Consider the following 24,884-nt stretch of genomic DNA (forward strand, 5'->3'; position numbering starts at 1 on the left):
TGATAATGATCATTGATAACAAAAACAAATTACACTGCTCAGAATGCCTAGCCATAAGACCCAACCAATATGCAATAAACACACATACACAACCATAGCAAGTAAGAATAATTACTCTCCCTTATTCTCAAACCAAAAAAATTTCATGTAATCCCAGTAATCTCACAGCTTCACCCAACCTCAAAATTTTTTCTTAGAATTGGAAAAATGTAGGCATAATGCTAGAAATGAAAGAAACAGAAGCCAAGTAAATTTTTAAGTTTTACCTATATGTCTAAAGCATCTTCAGGACAAATTAAAAAATGGAACAACATAATATACAGTTAATAGAATGATTAAAAAAAACAGCTTTAATAGGATGGCAAATGGTGGTCAACTAATTTCTAATTTAAATAAAAAAATGGTTTCAGAGCAGTTCATCCAATCAAAATTTTGTCCCTCGATTTCAGCCATTACTTTTCTCGTCCAGTAGGACATTTCATCCAATCTTATTCATCCAATTCTATTTGTCCAATTGCAAATAATTGGATGAAATGCCCTGAAAGCACCTGGGTTTATTTTGACAGCATGTCATGCCTCTGGTGTCCACTCTAACTTCCACAAAAACTGAGACTACATATCCGTCAATATACCAGCATGTTGTCAACACCGCAAAACAAGCAGGAATCATTGTGAATCACATACAGTCATGATGGATTTAGAGTTGGTGAATGTTGCAAGGGAGATATTTCCTAATGCAAATATAAAATGTTGTCTAATTCACTTTTCTCAGGCCTTTTGGCGACACATGGCAGCTTTGGGCTGGTCACAGCAGTATAAAGTTGCAGGATGCTCTATACGTGAAGAAGCATCAATGCTGTTCAGTTTGCCATTCGTGCCAAACGACGACGTACTCGAGGTATTTGACTACAATGCACAGTGTGTTTCGGAAGACCTGGAAGGAATGATAGAGTATGTTGAACATGTTTACATCAGATGGCGTTGAGCTCGAGGGCATGGGGGGGAATCCTCGCTTTCCACCCGAGGTATGGAATGTCCATGATTTGGTCATCAATGGGACACAGAGAACCAATAATTCTGTAGAAGGTTGGCATAACAAATTCCAAAAGTTGATGATGTTGTACCATCCATCAATTTAGAGGTTCATCGATTCCCTGAAGGAGGAACAGAGGCAGAACGAACGAGATATAACACACCTTCTTGGAGGTCAATGAAACATCAGGGCTCCTGTGAATAGCCGGTACCTATGTAACCAAGAATGCATTTTCTCCTTAGTACAGCAATATCTTAAGTACAAAGCTGAAAACAGACTCAACACGTACCTGCGGTCAATCGCTTATCATTTGAAGGTGAACCCAGCTGAGGAAGTCAATGAGGAAGACTAAATTCTCCAAACTCTGCAGATTTCAAAATCCATTATCTCATTTTCACATACTGCTTCACATCACTTTCCAAATTAATTCTGTTGTTTCCTTATTTGATTTGTTATAATTAAATACTCACATACATATCTTGTAGAAATTTGTACAAATTAAAACAAGTGACTCAGAATCACTCTTGCGTTTTCACTGATAAATCTAGGTTGGGCATAGTGATATATAGGACAATTGAGGTTGGACAAAATTAGATTGGACAAAATGTCTGACCGGACAAGTGTTCCCTTGGACAAACTTATAAAAGGACAAAAAATCTTGGACCATCTGCCCTAAAACCAAAAAAATAGATAAATAAAACAGATAAGTTAGTAAAAGTTAGCACACTGAAAGGGTACTATCTCCCATAAGAGAGAGAGAGAGAGAGAGATAAACATATGACATCCCATTTACTAATGAATAATGTAGCAATATTTCACTAGTTTCTTTATAAAGATGTTCCATAACGAATCTGCTCTAACGTATGATTTATCTTATTCCATAAGTCTGTGTTTAGTAGAGATGGCAAATTTAGCAAGACTAGATTGTTCAGGTTCAAGATATTTGATATAAGATTCTTATTCCTCATGACAAAGACAGATCAAAATTATCCAAAACAAGACAGGCTATAGGAGTAAAAAATATAGTAGACACCTGGAAATTTAAATGAAGGAAGCTTGTCTTGGTGAAGAAAGAAAAGTGGAGATTTTTCCAACAGAATGAAATGCCACATAGATGTTGAAAAGATGACACAGATGTTAAAAATTTTGTAATACATTCAGATATTCCTTTAACATAGGGAAACAGAATATGAGTAATTTTTTTTTAGCAGAAGTTACAGAATGATAAATCTGTTGCAAGTTTGTTAATAAAGGCCACACTGAAATTATTTATCAAACACTGATTTCATATATTATTAATACTGCTGACCTGTCATGTATATTACAGGATTTTTTAGTGCATAGTCATACCTTTTTATATTCGTATTTATTTCCATATTTAATGTGTTATTGTATTCCTACCATTTTTATGTTTCTATGTCCATCTTGGGGTTCATTTTCTGCATTATTTGTCACTTTAATACTGCTTTTTGGTCCCACTATCATCATCAATTTCCTGATATGTACCCTCAAGGAATGTTCAGGCTACTATGACAGCATTACATGATTAAGTTTACATTATTATGAATCTCCTATCAACAATTTTCCTCAAAATTAGTCTATTACTTGTCATATATAACATTTCATACTTCTAAGACACTTCTGACTAAAACAATCCACCTAGATCCTTGGTCTCTTTACTGCCATCTTGACATCAAACACCTGTTTTACTACCTTTCTTTATCCATTCTATTTAAATGGCCACACCACCTTAGATTAGCTCTGCTACACATTCTTGAATGCTAATAGTGTCAAGTTCATTTTTAGTACGATTCTGCCATTGATGCTATTTGTTCACTCCTTTTTCAGAACCCTCATATATGTGGTGTCTAGTCTTCGATCAAGTGCTTTATTTCTAACCGAACTTTCAAAACCCATAACTTAAAACTGGTTTAAACACTCTCTTGTATAAATTAAAGATGCCAAGAAATCATATCCTTGGTTTAATCCTTTATCCAAGTGTGAGCAAGCAAAGTTTGTGGAAGAAATATTTTCAGGAGTGGGCAACTTGTATATACAAGCTAATGACTTCACATCACTTGCCTTAGTATCCCATAATGCAAAGCACATCTCAATAAGGAGATGTATAATGCTATGCATTATGTGAGGGGTCACTACCCAGACCAGTTTCAACCGTTCAATAAAGGTTGAAAGTGGTTCCTCACTGAGGTCTCATCAGTGGGAGTCAGACCCAGAGTTGAAGTAATGCAGAAGTCATATTTTCATATACAAATATCATAAAGGTGTAACAACTTTATAAAAATACTCTGGATTATAGATATCACCTCTGGGTCTGGCTCCCACTGATGAGAACCTCAATAAAGGCACAGCCTCCGGGAATTTATCGACTAGTGTTTATCAAAAACCTATCTTTACTGGCAGATACATTCATTAAAAGTCTGCTCATCACACATCTCAAAAAATTGGTGTTATCAAGTCTTTAATTAATAGAGCACATAAGGTGTGCTCCTCTCCCTCAAGCTTTTCTTACACAAAAGAAAATGCAAGGTTCTAAATGCTATAAACTGATTTATGATGAATTTATATATTCATCATAAATCTTTTGTTTACACACACACACACACACACACACACACACACACACACACACACACACACACACACACACAGCGAAACCGCAGGGTTCCAATCTCTTATATTTTGGCATCTCTGAACCGACTGGTAGAATTTTGAAGTATCATTTCATTTCCACATATATTCCTATCAAAAAAATTTTTCACCTGTTGTCATCTACAAAAGACAAACTTTCACCACTATCATTAGCTGCCATTTACCAGATACCTTGTAAATGTAATCTAATATACTTTGGGCAAACAGGCCGTTCTGTGGAAAACAGAATTAATGAACATCAATATTATATTGAATACATGAAACCTCAAAAGTCTGGTCTGGCACAACATAGTATTGACACTAAACACAGTATCCAGTGGGATGAAGCTAGTCTTCTCCATAGAAGCAGGTTTAAATATCAACACCTTCTCAAAGAAAGTTGTGAAGCCCTTTTACATCAGCCAAATCTGAATCAGAACGATCGTCTCTCTCTCCCCCCCCCCCCAAAAAAAAAGTTTGGGAGATTCTTATCTTATGTAACCATCAAAAATAGTTTTTAATAATATTTTTATTAATAAATTTATTTAATAATATTAATTTCTAACACGTGGCAACAGTTTTTAATTGGTAAACCACCAACTGCTGTATGTACCTTGTATTTCCGTTCTTTGATTTGCTTGTTTCTGCACACTGATGATGTACTGTTATTTTCAGTATGAAATATCTGTACTTTCATTTCGTTAAGGATATTGTGGTTATTGTGTAATTTATTGTTTATAGTTATGCCACAAGTACCTTTAAAGAATGTGTATCCTTATCTTACACCTGATTTTACATCAAATCATCTTCTGTTTTTCCTTCAATTTAACTGCTGACTTACGACTTAAATACAGACTATGTACTGCTCTGTGTAATGTTCTATTTACCCCATATAATTGTAATGCTGTGAAAAGCTTTTCTCTGGGCACTTTTCATAAAACCTTTTCAGATCTACAAAACTTAAATATAGATCTTTGTCATATTCTCATGATTTCTCAACTATTTGTTATAAAGTGAAAATCTGATCTTGACAATTTCTATATGGCCTGAACACAGCTTATTTTTCTCCAAGGGTCTTCTTCCACAATCTTTCTCAACCTCTTTTCAAGTATGCATGAATAAATCTCACCTGGAACATTTAATAGAGAAATTCTTCTGTAATTTCTAACATTCAGCTTTATAATTGACAGATGGAAATGTTACGCAATCAAGCTTTTTCAAAAGGACCCCAACTGACTGATGATATTTTGGACGGAATTTTGACAGGAGGTTCGGAGGAGGGAGATTACCCGATTTTAAAAGAAGAAGTCATTGCAGCAGTTAGCTCTTCAAAAATTGGATAATCACCAGGAATTGATGGTGTTACAATGGAACTGATATGCAAAGGAGCTGACATCATCATAGGTACCTTGCTAAATTTATTCCAAGATGTATGGAACACAGAGACTTGGCCTTCTGATTGACAGACTTCTGTCCTTGTACCCAGTGGTGAGCTATAAGGGGCTGGTACAAGCCCTTTGTTAAATTTTTCTCAAATTTGCGAGTCCCTTGTTCTTCTTGTTTAATAATCTTGTAGAACTAGAAAATACCACAGTGGAATGTATACATGCTACAACAATAGCTACTTTAAATTCATATGGATTTTCTGATAACTATATAAAAAATTATTTATTTCATTTTGTTTTGATGGAGCTAGCGTAATGTTAGGAAACAAATCAGGTGTTGCAATCAAACTTCTACAAAAATTTCCCAACATTGTGATTTGGCATTGCACTCATTATTTACACTTAGCATTAGACGATTCAATCAAAAACATTAAAGAAATAAATCATTTTGAAATATTTATGGATAAATTATATGCTTTTTATCATCAATCACAAAAAATCAACAAGAATTAAATACAATTGCAAAAGACCTTGGTATCGAAATTTTAAAGATCGGCCGTGTGTTTGGACCACGACTGGCAGCTTGCAGTTTACGAACAGCTCTTGTGTGGAGAAATTACTCAGCTTTATGCAAGCATTTTGCATCGAACGATAAATATAAAGGTTTTTTAACCCGACTTCTCAATTTGGAATTTTTAAAAGATCTAGCATTAATGACTGATATCCTACAGGAATTATCATATCTGTCAGAAGCTCTGCAAAGTCTCAATATACGTATTATAAGGACTAAGTTAGGCTTTTTTTTTTTTTCTTTGACGGTGTGAGCCCTTTGTTAAAATTTCCATAACTCACCACTGCTTGTACCTATTCCTAAAAAGGGAAACAGCAATAAATGTAGCAACTATAGAACAATAAGCCTTATTCATCCAAGCAAAATCCTGTAAAAATATTGTCAAGAACTGAAAAGAAAATAGAAAGCAGAGTATCAGATGAACAAGCAGGTTTCCAGAAATACAATTGACCATATTTTTACAATACACATACTATGTGAAAAATACACAGAACATAGCAAAACAGTCTGTCACAACTTTTTAGACTTTCAAAAAGCTATTGATTCAATATGCATGAGGCATTATGGAAACTTTTAGAACATTATGGTATTGAAAAAAAAAAAATCATTAGGATTATTAAATCTCTTTATTCCTCCATATGACATGAGAATTGAAATTAAAAATTACAGCAGTGAACCGTTCCGGGCAGAACAGGGGATAAGACAGAGATGCATCTTGTCCCCTCTTCTTTTTAATTGTTTTCTGGAATATGTCATAGATGATAATAAATTTAGTTTAATCCTTTATCCAAGTGCGAGCAAACAAAGTTTGCACCTGAAAATATCTTCAGGACTGAATATGGTGTTGTACTACCTTACCCCAGTAAGGTAGTAACAACACTGAGCAACTCGTAGCAAAGGTGGACCAAGCTAACAACACTCCTATCCCAGTATCTCCCATAATGTATAAAAATATATCAAAATCTCCCATAATGCAAAACATCTCCTTGCGGATATGTATAATGTTATGCATTAAGGGATCAGCCAATACCCATTTCTGGGTATTGGCCGATCGTGAATAGTTTCGACCTTTATTGAGGTCTCTTCAGTTGGAGACTGAGGAGGAGATACAATAGTGAGGTCATCTTTACCTATAGGAGTTGCCAAAAGGTGTGCCACCTTTTTTTTTTTTTTTATTAAATTACTCTGGATTGAGAGAAAGATGTCGAAAGTTTATTTTTCACTTCGTTAGACTATAATAAAGACCTTAATAAAGGTCGAAACTAGTGTGGGTAGTGTCCAATCCCTTAATGCATAACATTATACACATCCACAAGGAGATGTGTTTTGCATTATGGGAGATACTGGGATAGGAGTGTTGTTATCTTGGTCCACCTTTGCTACGAGTTGCCCGGTGTTGTATTACTTTGCCCCAGTAAGGTAGTACAACACCATATTCAGTCCTGAAGATATTTTCAGGTGCAAACGTTGTTTGCTCACACTTGGATAAAGGATTAAACTAAATTTATTATACTCTAACCAAGTGAAAAATAAACTTTCAATTTCATAGATGAAGCTCTTCATGAATATGACACTGGAATAGTAGTCGGTGGACTAAGAATAAATAACTTACGTTTTGCAGATGATATTGATCTTCTGGCAGAAAGTGAAGAAAAATTACAAGAGATAACCAGCCGTGTTTTCGGAACATTAAAAAAATATGGATTATACATAAACCTGCAAAAAACAAAAACAATGATAACCTCAAAATCAGACAGTGAACTCTTAAAGATACAAATTGGCAATAACCAAACTGAGAATGTAAACAAGTTCACTTATCTAGGAAACACGTTGAGTCAAGATGGACACTCAAAAACCGACATTAAATACCGAATTGCTAAGGCAACCGTGACTCTACAGAAGTTAAAACCATTGTGGGGAGATAACAGAATAGCAACCACAACCAGACTAAGACTAATTGACACCTTGGTGAATTCTATCTTCTTGTATGGTTGTGAGGCCTGGACTTTATTGAGGGAAGATAAGAGGAGACTCCTGTCTTTTGAAATGAAAACTTACAGAAGACTTTTGAAAATTCCCTATACTGCTCACAAAACCAATGAAAATGTTCAAAAACTGATCAATTCAATAGACAGGAGAAAAAGGAAAATATTCTGATAGTCATCAGAAGAAGACAGATGAAATGGTTTTTTGACATGTGGAGAGGGCTAATGGTATTCCAAAGCAAGCAATAGAAGGAATCATTATGTGATCAAGGATTAGGGCCGACCTTGATTAAAATGGACTTATAACATCAAAAAATGGACAAATTCCTCCCTTTCTCAACTGACATCAAGAACAGGAGACCGAGATCATTGGAGGAGGCTAACAAAGAATATCACCTAACAGCCATGAGTGACCCAACGGTCCATTTAGGACTACAGGAGAGAGAGAGAGAGAGAGAGAGAGAGAGAGAGAGAACTTTGTTCTTTTGTTTCTTTTTATAAATGAGAACTACTAGAGCTCTACTCCAATCATCTGGAATTTGACTTGTTGACCAGGCTGTCTGAATTATGCAGTGTAGCCACTGCAAAACTTTTATATCTCCATATTTGAGCATTTCTGGTCAAATATCATCTACTCCAGCTGCCTTTATACGTTTCAAGTTTTTGATGACTTTCTCTATTTTATATTATGTTATATTATATTTTAATATAAAAATATAATATATATATAAAATATAATATAATTATATAATTTCCCCATTGTAACTTCAATAATAAAATAAAAAAATTCCTAAAAGTAACTAAATTTGCTACTCTGAAAAGTTTGTCAATTATCCTTTTTTTTTCAAGTATATATAGTGCATTTTTTAATCAATATTCTTAGTGAAATAAATATTAATATATAAATTTAACTTATTTATCCATTAGCCTTTAAGGGACTGGTCATGCTCTTGCTGCTCCATTTCATAGGATTAGCTTTTGTCATATAGATACACGTTAATTTCAGGAGCAAAATGAAACTTAGATTCAGAAAATCCTAATTATTGATATTTCTTCATAATACCACTATAGCTATGAGATTTCATTTGAGACTTTTTGGTCATTTCTGATAGTGAGCAAATTTATTATGATGGTGTTTCTATAGTAAAAGAGAAATTATACTAATTTCTCTTTCTAATTTTTCTATTAGAAATTATACTAATTTCTAATTTATGATGGCAAATTATTAAAAGTATCAAAAGAAAACAAATTATCCATTCGGATAATGGAACCTCATTAATACACTAACAGAAAAAAACATTTATTAAAAAACACAAATCCTGAAGAAATGTGATACCAAAGTAACTTATGCTGAAAAGTATCTTATCCTATGTTATTGATATTTTCAAAAACCTTATTCATTTCATTAGCAAACTAAAGTTTATTTACTTTATCGTTAATAACTATTAAATTAATTATTAACTATCGTTTATAGTTAATAATCTTTAACCTTTAAAGGCACTGGGGGGGGATGGATCATTAATGACAAAAGGTCATTAGGAAGCTGAAATAAAATGAAAACTGATAAGGAGATGCTGCATGAGTGAAGTAGTATAGCCAAAGTAAACAATAACACACTCAAATACAAAGTAGATTCAATACACTAAAAATTATTTTATTAAAATAATTCTTAATAAAATTTAACTGCATAGTGACTACTACTACTACTGTAGTAGTAGTCACTATGCAGTTAAATTATTACAAAAAATACATGTGTGTACCAAAGACATATTTGAACCACTAGTTTAAATATGCCACTGGTACATGTATTTTTCAATTTTTTTAAACTTGGGTTTTAAAAATGATACATCAAGTTCAATGATCATCTAATATCCCATTTCTTATTTCAGATTTGTGTATTTCATATGAGAAAAAATTTACTTTAAATGTATGTCAATAGTACAATAGAAATGAGAACTAAAAGACAAAAATTCAGCATCTAGTTGATGCAAGTGTTAAACACATGTTAAATGTTAACGTAGTTTTTATTTCATATGATTGTATTTTAAACTGATTTTATAATTTATGTCTTGGTATTATCATTTTTTAACTTTATATTATTATTTTTTAAACTAATTTCTTAATATTTTCTCAAGGACTGGATGAGAATCGTTAGTGGGCTGTCTGACCTGTAGGATGGATATCTGTTTAGTAGGCCCTGATGCTACACAGGGTCAAAAGCTTTGGAAATGTCAAGTTTCTCCAAGCCTTTTTATGGTACATGTCCAGTGGTGGGTGATGTAAGCTATGAGGTCAGTGGTTCGCTACTGATGACTGGATATGAGATTGCTTGATGCACTGGGATAAGTACCATATATATATATATATATATATATAATTAATTATAGAGATGATGCAGGATGGGTGTCAACTCTGGAACACAATGTTTAAGAACAATTGGAGAGATGTCATCATGACCAGAAGACTTTTTAGTATCCGAGTTATTTAGTAGTTTTCTGATATGATCAATAATTTGATCATATGCCTCCTATAGTTGAAAAAATAGGAGGCATATGGTGCTTGGATTCTGGTATGGTGGGAGGTGATTTCCCTTGGTCATCCATACAGGAGTTCAAGGAAAGAGTGATGCCAGGAAGTCAGCTTTAACAATGGGTGAAGAGTGGTGCCATCAGAGAGAGAGAGAGAGGTGGAAGTGCAGGAGAGCAGAAGTTGCATCCAACAACCATAGCAAGGGACCAAAAGGCACAGCTTCCACTTAAACAAAAGGAAAGTTTTCTGCTGTTGGCCTTTATGAAATCTGATTTAGATCTGCTGATGACTGATTTGCATATGTTGCATGTGTTGGTATAGGCAGAGCATGAAGATGGAGTTCTTGTTGAGAGCCATAATGCAGTTAAGCTGAATTTTTTAACTGCTTTTATACATTTTCAGTTGAACCAATGCTTAGAAGGCAGACGAGGATTATGGGTGGAATGGGGGATGAAGGCCTTTATACTAGTGAGAATGATTTCTGTGACTCATTCACAGTAGGTGCTAGGGTCAGGTGAGTGGAAACAATAGTCAGATTAAGGAAAAGAGGAGTAGAAATTCTGGAGTTCATCCCAATTGGCTCTCCTTCATAGTGCCAGAAGATGAGTGACTGGGAGCGGTTGTAGGGGGGGGGGGAGATGATCTGTGAGAGAGAAGATTTGTATCAATACAAGATTATGGTCTGAGTTGCCAAGAGGAGAGGTGATCTCTACAATGTATCTGGAATTACAAAGTGTGTAGTTTGGGCACTGGAGGTGGATGGTAATATATAGCCTATTGGGTTTCTGTCAGAAATAAGATGTCTGGTCTGGAAAACTGCAAGTAATGGCAAATACCATTTATTTGTGTTACTGTCATGGATGTTAGGAAAGTGAATATGAAAGTGAGTTTTTAGTTTATATGTTGTGACTGGTTGCGATACGACTTTTTTTTTTTTTTGATGGGATTAGTTTATGAGGGAGATTCACTTTTTTGTTACTGTTACTGTTTGTGAAAGTCTTCATAAGTTTGATTAGAGAGAAGGATATAGTGGGGATATGTAGTGAGAGAAGATAGACTCTTGGACATGACATCCATACAGAGAGAAACCAGCCTCCATGACATGGGCTTGACAGTGCCCCCACATAACACTACTCAGAATCCCTCCCTCTCCAGGCACAACCTAGCAGAGTATGTGGCAGCAGGATTATGCACCAGTTGATCAGGAAACCTCCTGACTTGTTACTGACAGGTTGGGCCCATGCACTAACTGGTGGCAGGCCTGTAGAAGTGCCATTTTAATTGATGTACCTCTAAATAAAGAAGGTTATGGGTCTCTATGTATGTTTGTCATAGCCTTGAAGGGTATGCACAGAGAAGAGAGGGGAGGAAAAAAACCAGAATCCCTTCTCTGGAGACCAAACATTGCATTTGCCATGTCACTTCCAATAAGCTGAGTGATGGTATTTCACTAGACAATGAAGAACATCTACCAAATATGTCTAGATGGCATTTCCTCCAACTAGGAAGGTATCACTTTGCAGAAATACTCGCTGGTTTCGCCAGAGCCTCCTTTGTGGAAACAGGCCAAACCACAAGAAGGCAGAGTTGACTTGACAAGGAAGGGACTATATATTGCATCACTGCCCATTAGTGGCCCTATCCATCATCACCTCACCCCAAAATGAGGTGAGGTGATGATGGATAAATTTTGCTAAAATTGTGAGGACAACACAACAGATTATGGCAATGATGAGAACACTGACATGTAGAAGTACGGATGATATGATTCCATTGTACAAAGCTTTGATCAGACCCTCATATGAATTACTGTGCAAAGATTTGGTTGGCTGGTTTTCAAAAGAATGATGAGTTGTTGGAGAGGGTTCAGAGATGATTGACTAAGTCAGTTTCTGGAATGTGGAGAATGAGGATAGATTGAGATAATTCAATTGCAGAACCTAATGGATAGGTGGAGGTGGGGAGGGAGAAAGAGACATGATCAGAATATATATGAGGGTGGACTGAAAAGTTCTGATAAATATCTAGAACATGGTTCTATCTCAATTCCTTCATGGTGACTATCACAACTTTTTCAGCACCCCCCCCCTCGTAAGTTGGTATGGGGTAATTACAAGATTAATGTGGATGACATTTTTCATAAAAAAGGGCATCCCTGGAAGCTGTATAAGGAAGGTGTGAGCAAGGGAGTGAAGAGTAGGTTTTTTGCATAGAGAATGGTTGGAATGCAATGCCTGAAAGTGTGGTGATCTGTCTCTTGACTGCACAGAGATCTCATGATAATAATAATAATAAATTTATCAGCTTTCTATGGATTCTAACAAATTAAGCTTTCTTAAAGCTCATTTTTATATTCCTAAAATTATTGATTAAAGAAACTATCTTACTAATAAGCCAATATATTTAAGCTGCAAAACCATGATTTACATACCACTGGCACATTCTAACTAATACATGATGAGGACCCAAGGAAAGTTGCAAAATAGTGTATCCATAATTATGCCAATCTATCACAAGATGAGAGCATTGAATCCAGCAAATAATCCACACTACAGGAAGTGTAGGAATGGAAGGAGGATTCTATAGAGAAATTAGAAAAGAAATAGAGAGAAATTAAAAAAGAAATAGAGAAATATTTTTATAATATATAAATTACCCACATACACATTTTAGTAAGTCTATAAGTTATTTAAAAATGAGGAATTATATAAGCCAAAAGAAGTGGGTCTTCCGCTTTTTTCACCAAATAAAAAAAAAAAAAAAAAAAAATAGAGAGAGAGAGAGAGATGAAAACAAGTGAAGCCTGAAGAGGTAAATGCCTGATCCTTGATGAGGAGAAGAAGATGGAATCATGTTAATGCAAGCTTTTATAGGACAATAATACTGGTAAGCAATGAAACAGAAGCTGCAGGTCAATATTAGACCTATATAAATATATAATACAAACACAGGAATACACAGATGTGCATGGGAGAGAGATTCACAAGATATTTCAAAGTATATCAAAAAAATAAAACTAAAGCAGTTTCGTGTCTTTAATATGAACATTGCAAGTTTGCTGTGCAACCTCTGTACTTGTCGTGAGGACAATCTTACCTTTGCTCTTTTTGAATGGAAATATCTCCATTGCAAATCAATTAATGATACAATGATTTTTTTTATAAAGCCCTTCAACTAAATATGAATAAGCCAATCTTATACAGAGGTGAAAATAAAAAAATATAAAAAAATCTAGTTTCTCCTTAAAATCAGAGTTTTCTATCATAAACTACAGACACAGCAGAGTGGCAGGGGTGGAAATAAGACTATCACAATATGATGGACAACCTCCCCTCCACAAAAAAAAAATAATAAAAATAATAATTAAAAAAAAGGATGCTAAAGATCTCTACTACAGGACACAGTCAATACTTTCCATGTATAATATTATATATATATCAAAACTATCTTCACTTAAATTCCATTAACACTGCTTCTTCAACCGTTGAATAAGAGCAGAAGGTTGTGATAACAATAGACAGGAATATAATGATTATCCGACAATCAAATATGAGAAAGTATGGATGAGTAGCATCATTAAATTTGGGTGTGCAAAAAAAAAAAAGTAATAATGACTCAAGGAGGATAGTTTTACTGAATGCTAATGGCAGGGATGTGACAGTAAAATAAATAAATAAAATAAAAACTTAATTACCGAATTACTTCATGAAAAAGTATGTTTCAGCATTATGGAAATGTGCTAAGGCAAATCTTGGTTTGAGAAACTACACTACATATAAATGCACTATTCCATCTTTTTTAAAATCTAGTTTTCACTAGATTTACAACACTAGATTTTAATGATGCTACTCATCCATTTAACACTAGTCTGATTTTCCTGAGGCTTGGATATGCAATCTGATACTAATTTCCTTAAATATCTCCCTTGGTTAAACTGAAAATTTCCATATGATTAGCTATTTCCGAGGTTAAGACTGCATGATCACACTTCTCTGAACAGAGACAGTTGCCTTATTTATGGACAATTCTGACTGGATCCAGCACTGTCAAAACATGGATACCTGACATTACATGCTGTTTTATTTATTTTTCATTTCCATTTCTTTCCTTTCAATCTAGGCTCTATAGTCGATGTTCCCATAATGACTACTCACTCTGTACTCATTGAGCTAATTTGGTGCTTTCAACATGCTATTCCCATTCATTCACATAGTTGTATTCATAGTATGAGATCCATATCTCTTTTTCTTTGCCTATAGCCAACTAGATATTTTGTTTTGGCTTTTATCTCACATCAAATAACTTGAAATGCACACTACCTCTCTCTCTCTCTCTCTCTCATCTGTACTTTCTTGCTGAACTTCTACATAGCTGGTTGCAATGCTTTTGCTAGCAATATCCCTCCCCAAGTCCAGCTCTCTCTACCCTGAAAATGCAATGTTTCTTATTCTATTCCTGGAAAAATATCTTCCTCTGTCAAACAAGCAGTTTCTCTCTACGATGTCTATAATTTTTGTTAAATTGAAGCTAACCAGTAAAAAAAACACAAAAAACTCTTCACTATCTGGAATTCCAGAGGTTTGCATGTCCTTGAATCTTTTAATAGGTATCTCATTCAGACTTTGAGACTTGAAAGACTGTATTCAGCATTCTATGATTTTTCTCATTTTCATGCTCACTCGCTTGTTTACCTCTCAGGAGGCTGCACATATGCTAACCTGCATCTCTCCTTAATTACTTTAGCCTCTGATTTTGCATATTCATTCTTTCACTGAACAAAACTTTTTCCAGACACCATCTAACTCTAAATCCATTTAAGTGCAAACATTCAAGTGCATATAAAATCCCTTTTGTCAATCATATTCACTCTTATATATATATATATATATATATATATATATATATATATAAACTGCAAACAAAATTAACTATATATTTTGTTCCTCACAACTTATGCATCAATTTATTTGCAATTATTGCTCTTCATCTCAAAGATCAAATCCAAATAACTGGAAGGAGACCTCCACATTGCCTTTAAGGAATGAGGTAAACTGACTAGGGCTTCTGACCTAATGCCCAATTCTCACCTTTAAGTTGTGTGATCCATCAGCAGGTATCCACTGGATACTGAATGAATAAGGATGTGCTGGCAATTTGAGACTTAGCTAACCAAACTTTACTCTCTCTCTCTCTCTCTCTCTATTGACTTAAACCACAAATAATATGATGGTGCAACGTGATGCGATTACATGCTAGCTTGGGCACTGCCTGGTTAAACAAGGGCACGCTGTTTTTGTCAGGAAACCAGGGCGAGGTGAAAAGTCAGCTACTGGAACAGACTCAAGCTCAACTTCTAGAAGAAAGAGAACAAACCCAACATCAGATGAACAGAAGGTAGCAACCATAAATATAAAGCATATTAATAGGAAGGAAATTGAACTTGCAGAAGAACTGGAAAAATACCACATGGACATAATTGGCATAACTGAAACAAAGAAAACAAAAACAGGTGAGATCTTACTATATAATAAGTATATAATTATATTCATGCAATAATGATCAAGGAAAGGAAGGAATAGTGATAGCATTAATACCAAACATGTAGATAAATGTCTTGAATGGAAGGCAGTTTCAAGTACAAATTTGTTTGTGCCTATGGTCCCACAGAAGGATCTCCTAAGGAAGAAATAGAGGAATTTTTCAAGTCACTAGAGCAGGCAGCGCTGATATAAAGAAAATGGAAAAAGTGATACCTGTAAGAGATCTAACCAGAAGAGCACAAAGTGAATCCCACTAGGCATATAGAAATGTTTTAGAAAAATTTGGAGAAAAGAGCAAGGCTAATAATAAAGAACTAGTCATTACTAACATAAAAGAGGTGCAAAAGTTCACATGGAGATTACACACAAGAAATAAGGAAAGCCTCATTAACTGCGTTGTTGTTGATAGTGATATCTTCATGCTGATTCAAGATACAAGAGTGTACAGAGGATCTGAAATTGGAAGTGACATCACTTAGTCTTAAGTAGGATAAAACTGAATAACACATTAAAAAGAACAGTATGCTATTCAGTTTTAAAAAAATTAAAGTTGAGCAGCTTTTACAGATAAACTAAAAACTCAAATATACAAACATTATTGAAGAAAGAATGAAACAGTTTGAAAACAAGAACCAAACCTTGGAGTCTCAGTGGCAAACTTTGAAGAAAACACTGATTGATTCAGCTAGGGATGTAATGTGGTTGTCTGCAATGGATACAAGATGCAGTCCTTGGGCAAGAAGAAAGATCGATTCAGTTAGTCTGCTTTAAAAGAATGAATTGTTAGGTATGATAAGTAATAAACTATAAGAGATTAATAATAACGTAAAGTTAATAAACAGACTGATTTAGAAGGACCATCTATTTACTCTGTGAAGTTGAAAACGCCATCAGAAAACTAAAACCACATAAAGCTGCAGGAATAGATAATATCTTGACAGAATGGTTGAGGGCTCGATGAAGGAGGACCGAAATTTCTAACAAAATTATGCAATAAGATAAACGAGACTGGATTTCTACTCAAAGATATTAATCACTCAATTTTCGTTCCAATTCCCAAAAAAAAAAAGCTACAAGATGTGAAGAGTTCAGGACAATTAGCCTCATCAGTCAAGTATCAAAAGTCCTCCTATATGTTATTCTTGAAATAAATAAAAGAAAAATAAACATAGAAATAAATGATACACAAAGTGGCTTCAAGGAAAATGTAGGTACAAGAGAAGGTATTTTCAATGTCAGAACAATCATAGAAAGATACCTAGAAAAACAAAAAGATGTGCATCTCTACTTCATAGATTACAAAAAGGCATTTGACAATGTTCATCATGAGTAATTAATTGAAATCCTTTCGAAAATAGCCATGGACGGAAAAGACAATAGGCTAATAACGAATCTTTACTGGGAACAGACTGCATCTTTGAGAATAAATAGAGAGTCCTCAGAAGAATTCCCAGTTCAGAAAGGTGAGAGACAAGGCTGTGTCTTGTCTCCGATTCTCTTTAACCTGTACATACACAGAAGAATTATTTAATAAAATTAGTAACCTAAAAAGAATCACTGTAGGGGGCAGAAATATTAATAATCAAAGATATGCAGATGGCATGGATTTTCTAGCTGAAAACAAATATGACCTCAAGACTCTTATAGATGAAACCCTTAAGTACAGTGTACAGTATGGCTTGTTTCAACTTTAAACAAAAATCATAATAATTTCAAGAGAAAAGAAAATACCAAAAATATGCATCAATATAAAAGAAATAAATTAGAACATACATATACCTCAGACACTTGGTCAGAGAACAGCAGGACAGAAGATGAAACTAGAAAAAGAATTGAAATTGCAATGTCAACTTGCAACAATATGAAAAATCTACTGACATCTAGAGAATTAAATCTGAAAACAAGGCTAAGAATCTCCAAATTTTACATATGGTCCACATTATTATACGGAGTAGAGACATGGACACTCTCCAATCTGAGTGTGAAAAAACTGGAGGCCTTCGAAATGTGGATGCTGTGAAGAATTATGAGGATATCATGAAAAGACAAATGAAGAGGTATTAGAGATGGTAGGTGTAAACAGGAGCCTGATAAAAGAAATTAAAAAGAGAAAAGTCAGATATTTCGGACATATTCTGAGACATAACTGCCAACAAAGGACATTTCTTGAAGGAACTGTTGAGGGAAAGAGAAGGAGAGGAAGACAAAGACTGGAGTGGATGAAAAATATAGAAGACTGGACCTATCTCTCATATGAGGAATGCAGCAGAGAGGTGCAGAATAGGACATGGTGGAGACACATGGTAGTTAATTCCCTGGAGGGAGAAGACACCTGACAGAACAGGATTAATGTAGCAATGTCATAATAGCCTGAACATCCCTTGAGGATACATATCAAAATATTAATGATGATGATGAAGATAATTTATTTTTTATATAGTTTGGAAACCCTGCTCTAGAGATGAAACAAGGAACTTTTTCAAGCCAGTTGAGGCCTCCAATAAGCAGGATGATTGTCTCATATTAGACAATAAAATTCATCTCCCACCTAAAGACAATCACAAAGATCAATGGCCATGCCAGGATTCAAACCCAGAGCCTGTTGGTTGGAGACCAGATATGCTAACCACTCGACCTAACAAGCTGGCCAAATATGTTAAATTTTATATTTTGGTCTTCAAGATAGCATTTCTCGAAGTCTGGCATGTTATTTTCCTGATGGGCTACAAGAGAATTTTTATTAGTAAATATATATATTTATTTAGTTAGTTATTGTGTGTGTATTTATCTTAGACTGTAAATTTTCAGATACACTTCAAAATATGATATATTAAAAATCCTGTTAATAAAAAAGTTATTTTATTTAATCTGTTCAATTTTAATATAATAATATGAATAATATTTTGCTACCTGTTCTATATCTCAACATGTGAGTGTATAGTGGTACATAAAATCATCCATTGTACACACAGTTCACTGAGAAATTCTAATTTTCCTCCTATTTAATTTTCTAATGAAAAATAGGGTTATGTATCATGCCAAACATTCTACAATTCTGCTAAGTGGAAAATTGTAGGGTAGATGGCATAACACAATCGCTCTAAAATTTTGCAGGATGTGATGGCTAACCACTAGTGGTAAAATATGGAATAAAGGATAGGTATGGAGGGAGGGGAGCAGTAGTAAGCGGCTGAGCAATATGCTTTGTCCAAATGAACCAAGGCCAGAAAAGAATGAGGAAGTATTTTCTAAGGCAATACTTGCATCAATTACCCACAATTTTGTCTGAGAAAGACAAAATTGTGGGTAATTGATGTAAGTATTATATCTCAGGTTTTTTTTTTTCTTGCCACATCAAACATTTTACTGACCTTGCCTTTCTCACTGTTCAAGAACCATACCACCTTAGATTACCTATGCTTTCACTCTGAATGTTAACAGTATTTTCTTTCCAATATCTTCATTTTTAATATGATTCTATCATTCATACAATTTGTTCACTTCCCTAATTTTTTTTAGCAGAAATCATCTCTGGCATTTGATCAACTATTCAGTTTCTAACCCAATTTTTTATCTATAAGTTAAAACTGTATAAACACTGAAATGAGCAACATGTCTTGCATATTTCTCATTTCAGACAATGAGCAGAGCTAATCTAACACAGTATACTCACTTAAAACAGAATGAGAGAGACAAGGTTGGCAAAACAAATGTGGGATGGCAGGACAAAAAAGACCCAGAGGATTGATGTTGCTACTGGTTAGTAAAAGAAATATTTGATGCACCCAAATTAGATACCTGAAAAAACAACAGATTAATTGCAAGAAAACTATTAAGCTGGTAATAATAAATTTAGTTTAATCCTTTATCCAAGTGTAAGCAAACAAAGTTTGCGCCTGAAAATATCTTCAGGACTGGGGTAAGGTAGTGCAACACCAGGAAACTCCAAGCAAAGGTGGACCAAGCTCTCATCACTCTTTGTCTCAGTATCTCCCATAATGCAAAGCACATCTCTCTTCTCCGTTTTTGAAGTTAATGGATACCCCAAAAATAGTCAATAAGATATGAATTTCCAATAATCCTTCGCACCAAAATCAGAATATCAAGTAGAATTCAATTTCCATCCCATAAAATGGTAATCTGTCAAAGTTTACTACCCTGCTCGAGGATCATAACATTCAGGTGACTTTCAAGCCAATCCAAACTACAAGGGTGGTCTGCGGCCTCAACCAGAGATGGCAACACTATTGGCAAGATTTTTTTTTCTAAGTTCCTAAATCTGTAATAAGCATCCATGTGAAATTGCAAGTCATTCTATCAAGTAGTTTGTTTTGTACAGCTGTCTGAAGCAAAAGTGTTGTCTGCATCCCTTGAAATGGAAAAAATTGACTATCGTGCGGTTATAAAATTCTTTGTAAAAGAAGGTTTAGCGCCAAAAGATATTCATTCGAAGTTCATAAAAGTTTATGGGCACTCTTCTCCTTCATTTTTGACAATTAAAAAATGGGCTGCCGAGTTTAAATGTGGCCATATCAGCCTTGAAGATGATCCAAGGACGTCCGAAAAGCATAACAATACAAGAAATCATTGATCAAGGGCACAATGTGGTATTGGATGACTGGCAAGTCAGTGTACATGAAATTGCTGAGACTATAGGCATTTCAAAAGAATGTGTAGGATATATTTTGCATGAAGAATTGCAAATGAAAGAGCTTTGCGCAAGTGGGTGCTGCACTTGCTTATAGCAGATCAAAAATGCACTCGCACGACGTCTCTGAATAGTGTTTGGAGCATTTCAACAAGAATAAAACAGATTTTGTGCGTCGATTTATTACTGTAGATGAGACTTGGATTCACCATTACACACCAGAATCCAAACAGCAGTCAAAACAGTGGACAGAAGCCAGTGGACAGATCAGCAGGAAAGATCACGGCATCGGTGTTTTGGGATGCTAAAGGCATTTTGTTTATAAATTATCTTGAAAAGGGTAAAACAATAAAAGATCGGAATAATATTCCCTGGTTAACCAGACTAGACAAAAAAATTTGTGAGAAAAGACCCGGTTTGCAGAAGAAAAAAAATCATCTTTCATCAGAACAATGCACCTGTTCACAAAGGTGTTTTGGCAATGGGAAAATTAAGGGATCTATATCATCCACCCTATTCCCCAGATTTGGCTCCCTCTGACTTCTATCTCATCCCAAAACTCTTCCTCGCTGTTCAGCGTTTTTCTTCAAATTAAGAGGTGATTGCAGCTGTAGAGAGGTATTTTGCAGATCTTATTGAGAACTACTACAGGGAAGGGATAATGACGCTGGAGCATCGCGGAATAAATGTATTAGTCTTAAGGGAGATTATGTTGAAAAATAAAAATAATTTTGAAATTATAAATTCGTTTTTTCAATGTTAGGTCAAGAACTTTTCAGGACCACCCTCGTATTTGCAATCTGCTTAGATCTCTGAATGACAGTATTTCAAACATTCCGGTGTTCACGGAAAATCACGTTCCTATGGTCTAGCCTATGCAGACCAGACAAGCTGAAATTTTGAATTGACAAAAAAAAACATGTCTGTGATGAAGACCAAGAAAGAGAAGAAAAGTCTGGCCTAGCTCACCACACTGCAATTTCTAATCACATGGTTCACTGAGATAAAGTGCCACTACCATTATGTCCTATTTAGAAGATAACTGTTTTTTTTCCTTGACAGATCAAATAATCTATGGTTGCTTTCTGCTCCCATGGCTCCTTTAAGAGAAACTAAGTTTTAATCCTAAATTTCTGGAAATCACTACTTAAATCTCACAACAGAATTTAATTTCAAAGTTACCTACAGATTCCATAAGGAGACAGACAGCTCACTCACGCCACATATCACTATAGTTTACCTCATTTAATGTGTTGATTGTTCCTCTTCTAACAATTTATGTTTTAACACCAACTACTGTCTTCATTTCTCCCATTTAAAAAAAAATAAGAAGTCACCAGATTATATTGCAACAAAATATAAAAATGTTTGATCTAGTGTGTGTATTAATAGCAATTAAAGTCGCCTATTACTTACATGTTGTTTTAGTCATCAAGATATCAATTTACTGTTATTTCTTTTGCCAATGAGAATTCTTTCAATAATCTATTCTTCTGTGGCACACTCTGAACATTCCACATATTTATTAACACCTGTATATTCAAAACATTGTGTTTTCTGCAGATAAACTCTTTACCAAGAATACTTTTAGAATATTTTCAATTAATGCCTACTCTTCCTCATGGGCTAACTTTGGGATTGTAAAGTTAGCAATGATATCAGTAATTTCATCTCATGATGCACAATCTAAGTGCATAGCACCAAGAACATCAATGAGGAGAAAAAGTTTCATGGAGCAAAGACCATTCGTTTTTAGTTGAGGAGTGGCAATTGTCTAGAAGTAGCAAAATTTTCCTTCCTTTTCCAGTCTTTTTGTCTGATCATCCAGATCTTGTATCTATTTTTCAAAAATGTCTGCTGTCATCAATTTGCCTCATAATACTTTGTTACCAATTTTAATGCCTTTGAAGTATCTAGGTTTTTAGTACTTGCCAGTCACCAACAGTAAGTGTGTGTGCTTGTTATGCTTGCAGCTAGCAAAAATGCTTTCTTTCAGATTTACTGAGGCACTTTCACCATGCAGCTTTTTAAAGGATAGTTCGTGACAGGTTTTTAAAACACCATACTCATCCACCAGAATACTTGAAATTGAGAATGAGACAGTGCAAATGTTTAAGCTTTGCATTTCAAAATACTGCTGCCACAGCCATGTCCTTGATTCATGCAAACTTCATCTAAGTCAGTAAGGCATTTTTCAGTACTGTATATTCACTGAAATAATTCATTTCCACAGAGGAGTCAGTGATCAAATTGAATTTTAGAACCATTATTAATCATCACTGAAAGACTACTTTTTGGGCTGTTGTACGTGTTTGCCATTTCATATGTCAATAGCTCTCCGGTCTATTTTCTTTAAAATTTCTAGTTGCATTTCAATGCTCAAAAATGCCTTTTTACTCAGAGGAGGCCAGCCCGGTTGGCCAAGTGATTAGCACATCCACTCTCCAGCAAAGAGGATGTGGGTTTGAATCTCCCCAGGAGCATGGATGTTTGCAATTGTCCTACTAACCTTTTATCATATGTACTGCTTTAACCTGTGTCCTGGTGCAGTATGACTCTTTATCTTTGCACCATAAAAATCAAAAATAACCTTGGATCAGAAAAGATTCAAAGGAATGGGATGCAAGGACCTCATGCATGTGTTTAGATGGGTATTATGCATATTTTTTTATTTATTTAGTATATGATGTAGAGGTCTCAGGATAATACATACAAATTACATAAAACAGCATAAAAATAATTGTAAAAATCATATAATGTAAGGGGTGTAACGTAGACTGCCTCCTCGTGGTGCACCCAGGATAACACTAAATAGCCTACAGTGATAGATGGATCTGTACTCTCCTAGCAGGACTGACAGATACAGGCTCTCAGATAACCGACACACACCTACTGAGGATCTGAGAATCAAGAATATGGGCTCACTCTTAAAAATATGTCAATTATGCATATTATATACAGCATATAACTGCTTTTGGTTTGCTCTAGAAAGAAACACCATACTAACAAGTGCAACAGCAAGGACTGTCCTATTCAACATTTCTAAAATTAGTGCAGAAAGCATCCAGTACTAGATGTATTTCAAGGTGATCAATTTCTTCTTCTTCTTATGGTGCTATCTTCTATCAAAGATTAGCGACCATCTTGGCGACCAAACTACGTTCTTGCGTTAATCGGAGCAGTTGTGCGCTGCTCTTTCCTGTCCACATCTTGATGTTGTCAAACTGATATTCTTTTTCTTTCTCTAGTTCCTTTGCCATCAATTCTTTCCACCAAAATAGTTTTTCAAAGTTGGTATTTACTGTTCCTCAAGATGTGGCCAAGATATGTTTTTTGTTTCTTGATAATTTGTACAAGATCTTTAGCTTTAGCTTTGCCAATAGATTTTAAGACATCTTCATTGGTAATTTTTTCTGTCCATGATATCTTTAGCACTCTTCTGTATAGCCACATCTCAAAGGCTTCAATTTTCTTGATGGTTGTCACCTTCAATGTCCATGTTTCAACTCCATAGAGCAGAATAGACCACACGTAGCATTTCAGCATTTGGTATCCGACTTCCATGTTTAGGTCTTTATTGCAGAACAATGTTCTCATTTTCATGAAGTACTGCCATGCAATTTCAATCCTTGTCTTTATATCTATTTCAGGATCCCACCTTTCATTAAGCTAGCAACCAAGATATTTATATCTTGATGCTTGATCGATATTTTTCCCATTGGGTGTCAGTTTAATTGATGAGGTGGGATGTTTGCTGATGACCATGTATTTTGTCTTGACATTTTATTTATTCCCATTCTTTGGCTTTATATGTATACTCTGTCAATGAGTATTTGGAGATCCATAATGTTATCTGTAATTAGCACGGTGTCATCTGCATATTGTAGATTTTTAACAATCTTTCCATTTATTGCGATTCCCTCTGAACATTCTTCCAATGCTTTTTTAAAGATTACCTCTGCGTATATGTTGAATAAGAGTGGTGAGAGCACACATCTTTGTCTCACTCCTCTTTTGATACTAATATCACTGGTGGTAATGTTGTCTAATTCCTTGTTCTTCAACCTGTGGTCTGCAGACCGGTGCCAGTCCACGGAAATTTCCTGCGGTCTGCCAAAAATTTCTTAGTCTCTCAGAAACAATGCTCCAGCCACATATATCATATTTTCTAACCTCTAAGCAGCAGCAGCAGCAGATGTCGCACTAGCTAAAAATTGTAATTTTATAACATTCATCATCATCATCATCATACGTATCAAGGATTTAGGCCCAGCATGGCCTGTTCCGGCCTTAGAAGTCATTGTTGAATCGTTTAAGAGGACGTCCTGGTTTTCTTTTTCCTAATGGCTTGTACTTTAAGGCTTGTTTTGGTAATCTTTCTGTTTTCATTCTTTGAACGTGTTCCATCAATTTATGTTTATATTTTTTAATTTTTTCTATTACTGGTTCTTGGTTTAATTCTTTCATAATATCTTCGTTTCTTTTGTGATCAAATAGGGTATACTTTGCAGTTTTTCTCATAAACTTCATTTCTGCTGTTGTTA

The 24,884-nt window shown here is 34.8% G+C and overlaps 1 protein-coding gene across 2 annotated transcripts in view; it reads right to left on the reverse strand.

The window, feature by feature from the left end:
- The window catches only part of Alg1 (ALG1, chitobiosyldiphosphodolichol beta-mannosyltransferase), a 167,788-nt gene that overhangs the window by 67,890 nt on the left and 75,014 nt on the right, over window positions 1-24,884 (reverse strand). For both annotated transcript variants that reach the window (XM_090404825.1, XM_090404819.1), the window contains one exon: window positions 12,584-12,732. In XM_090404825.1, coding sequence (XP_090260951.1) covers window positions 12,584-12,732 — 149 coding nt within the window. The remainder of the gene's footprint in view (window positions 1-12,583; window positions 12,733-24,884) is intronic.

The sequence above is a fragment of the Typopeltis vanoorti genome, chromosome 2 (genome assembly GCF_054136105.1).
Source record: "Typopeltis vanoorti isolate ZY-2024b chromosome 2, IOZ_Tvanoo_1.0, whole genome shotgun sequence".
Classification (NCBI taxonomy): domain Eukaryota; kingdom Metazoa; phylum Arthropoda; class Arachnida; order Uropygi; family Thelyphonidae; genus Typopeltis; species Typopeltis vanoorti.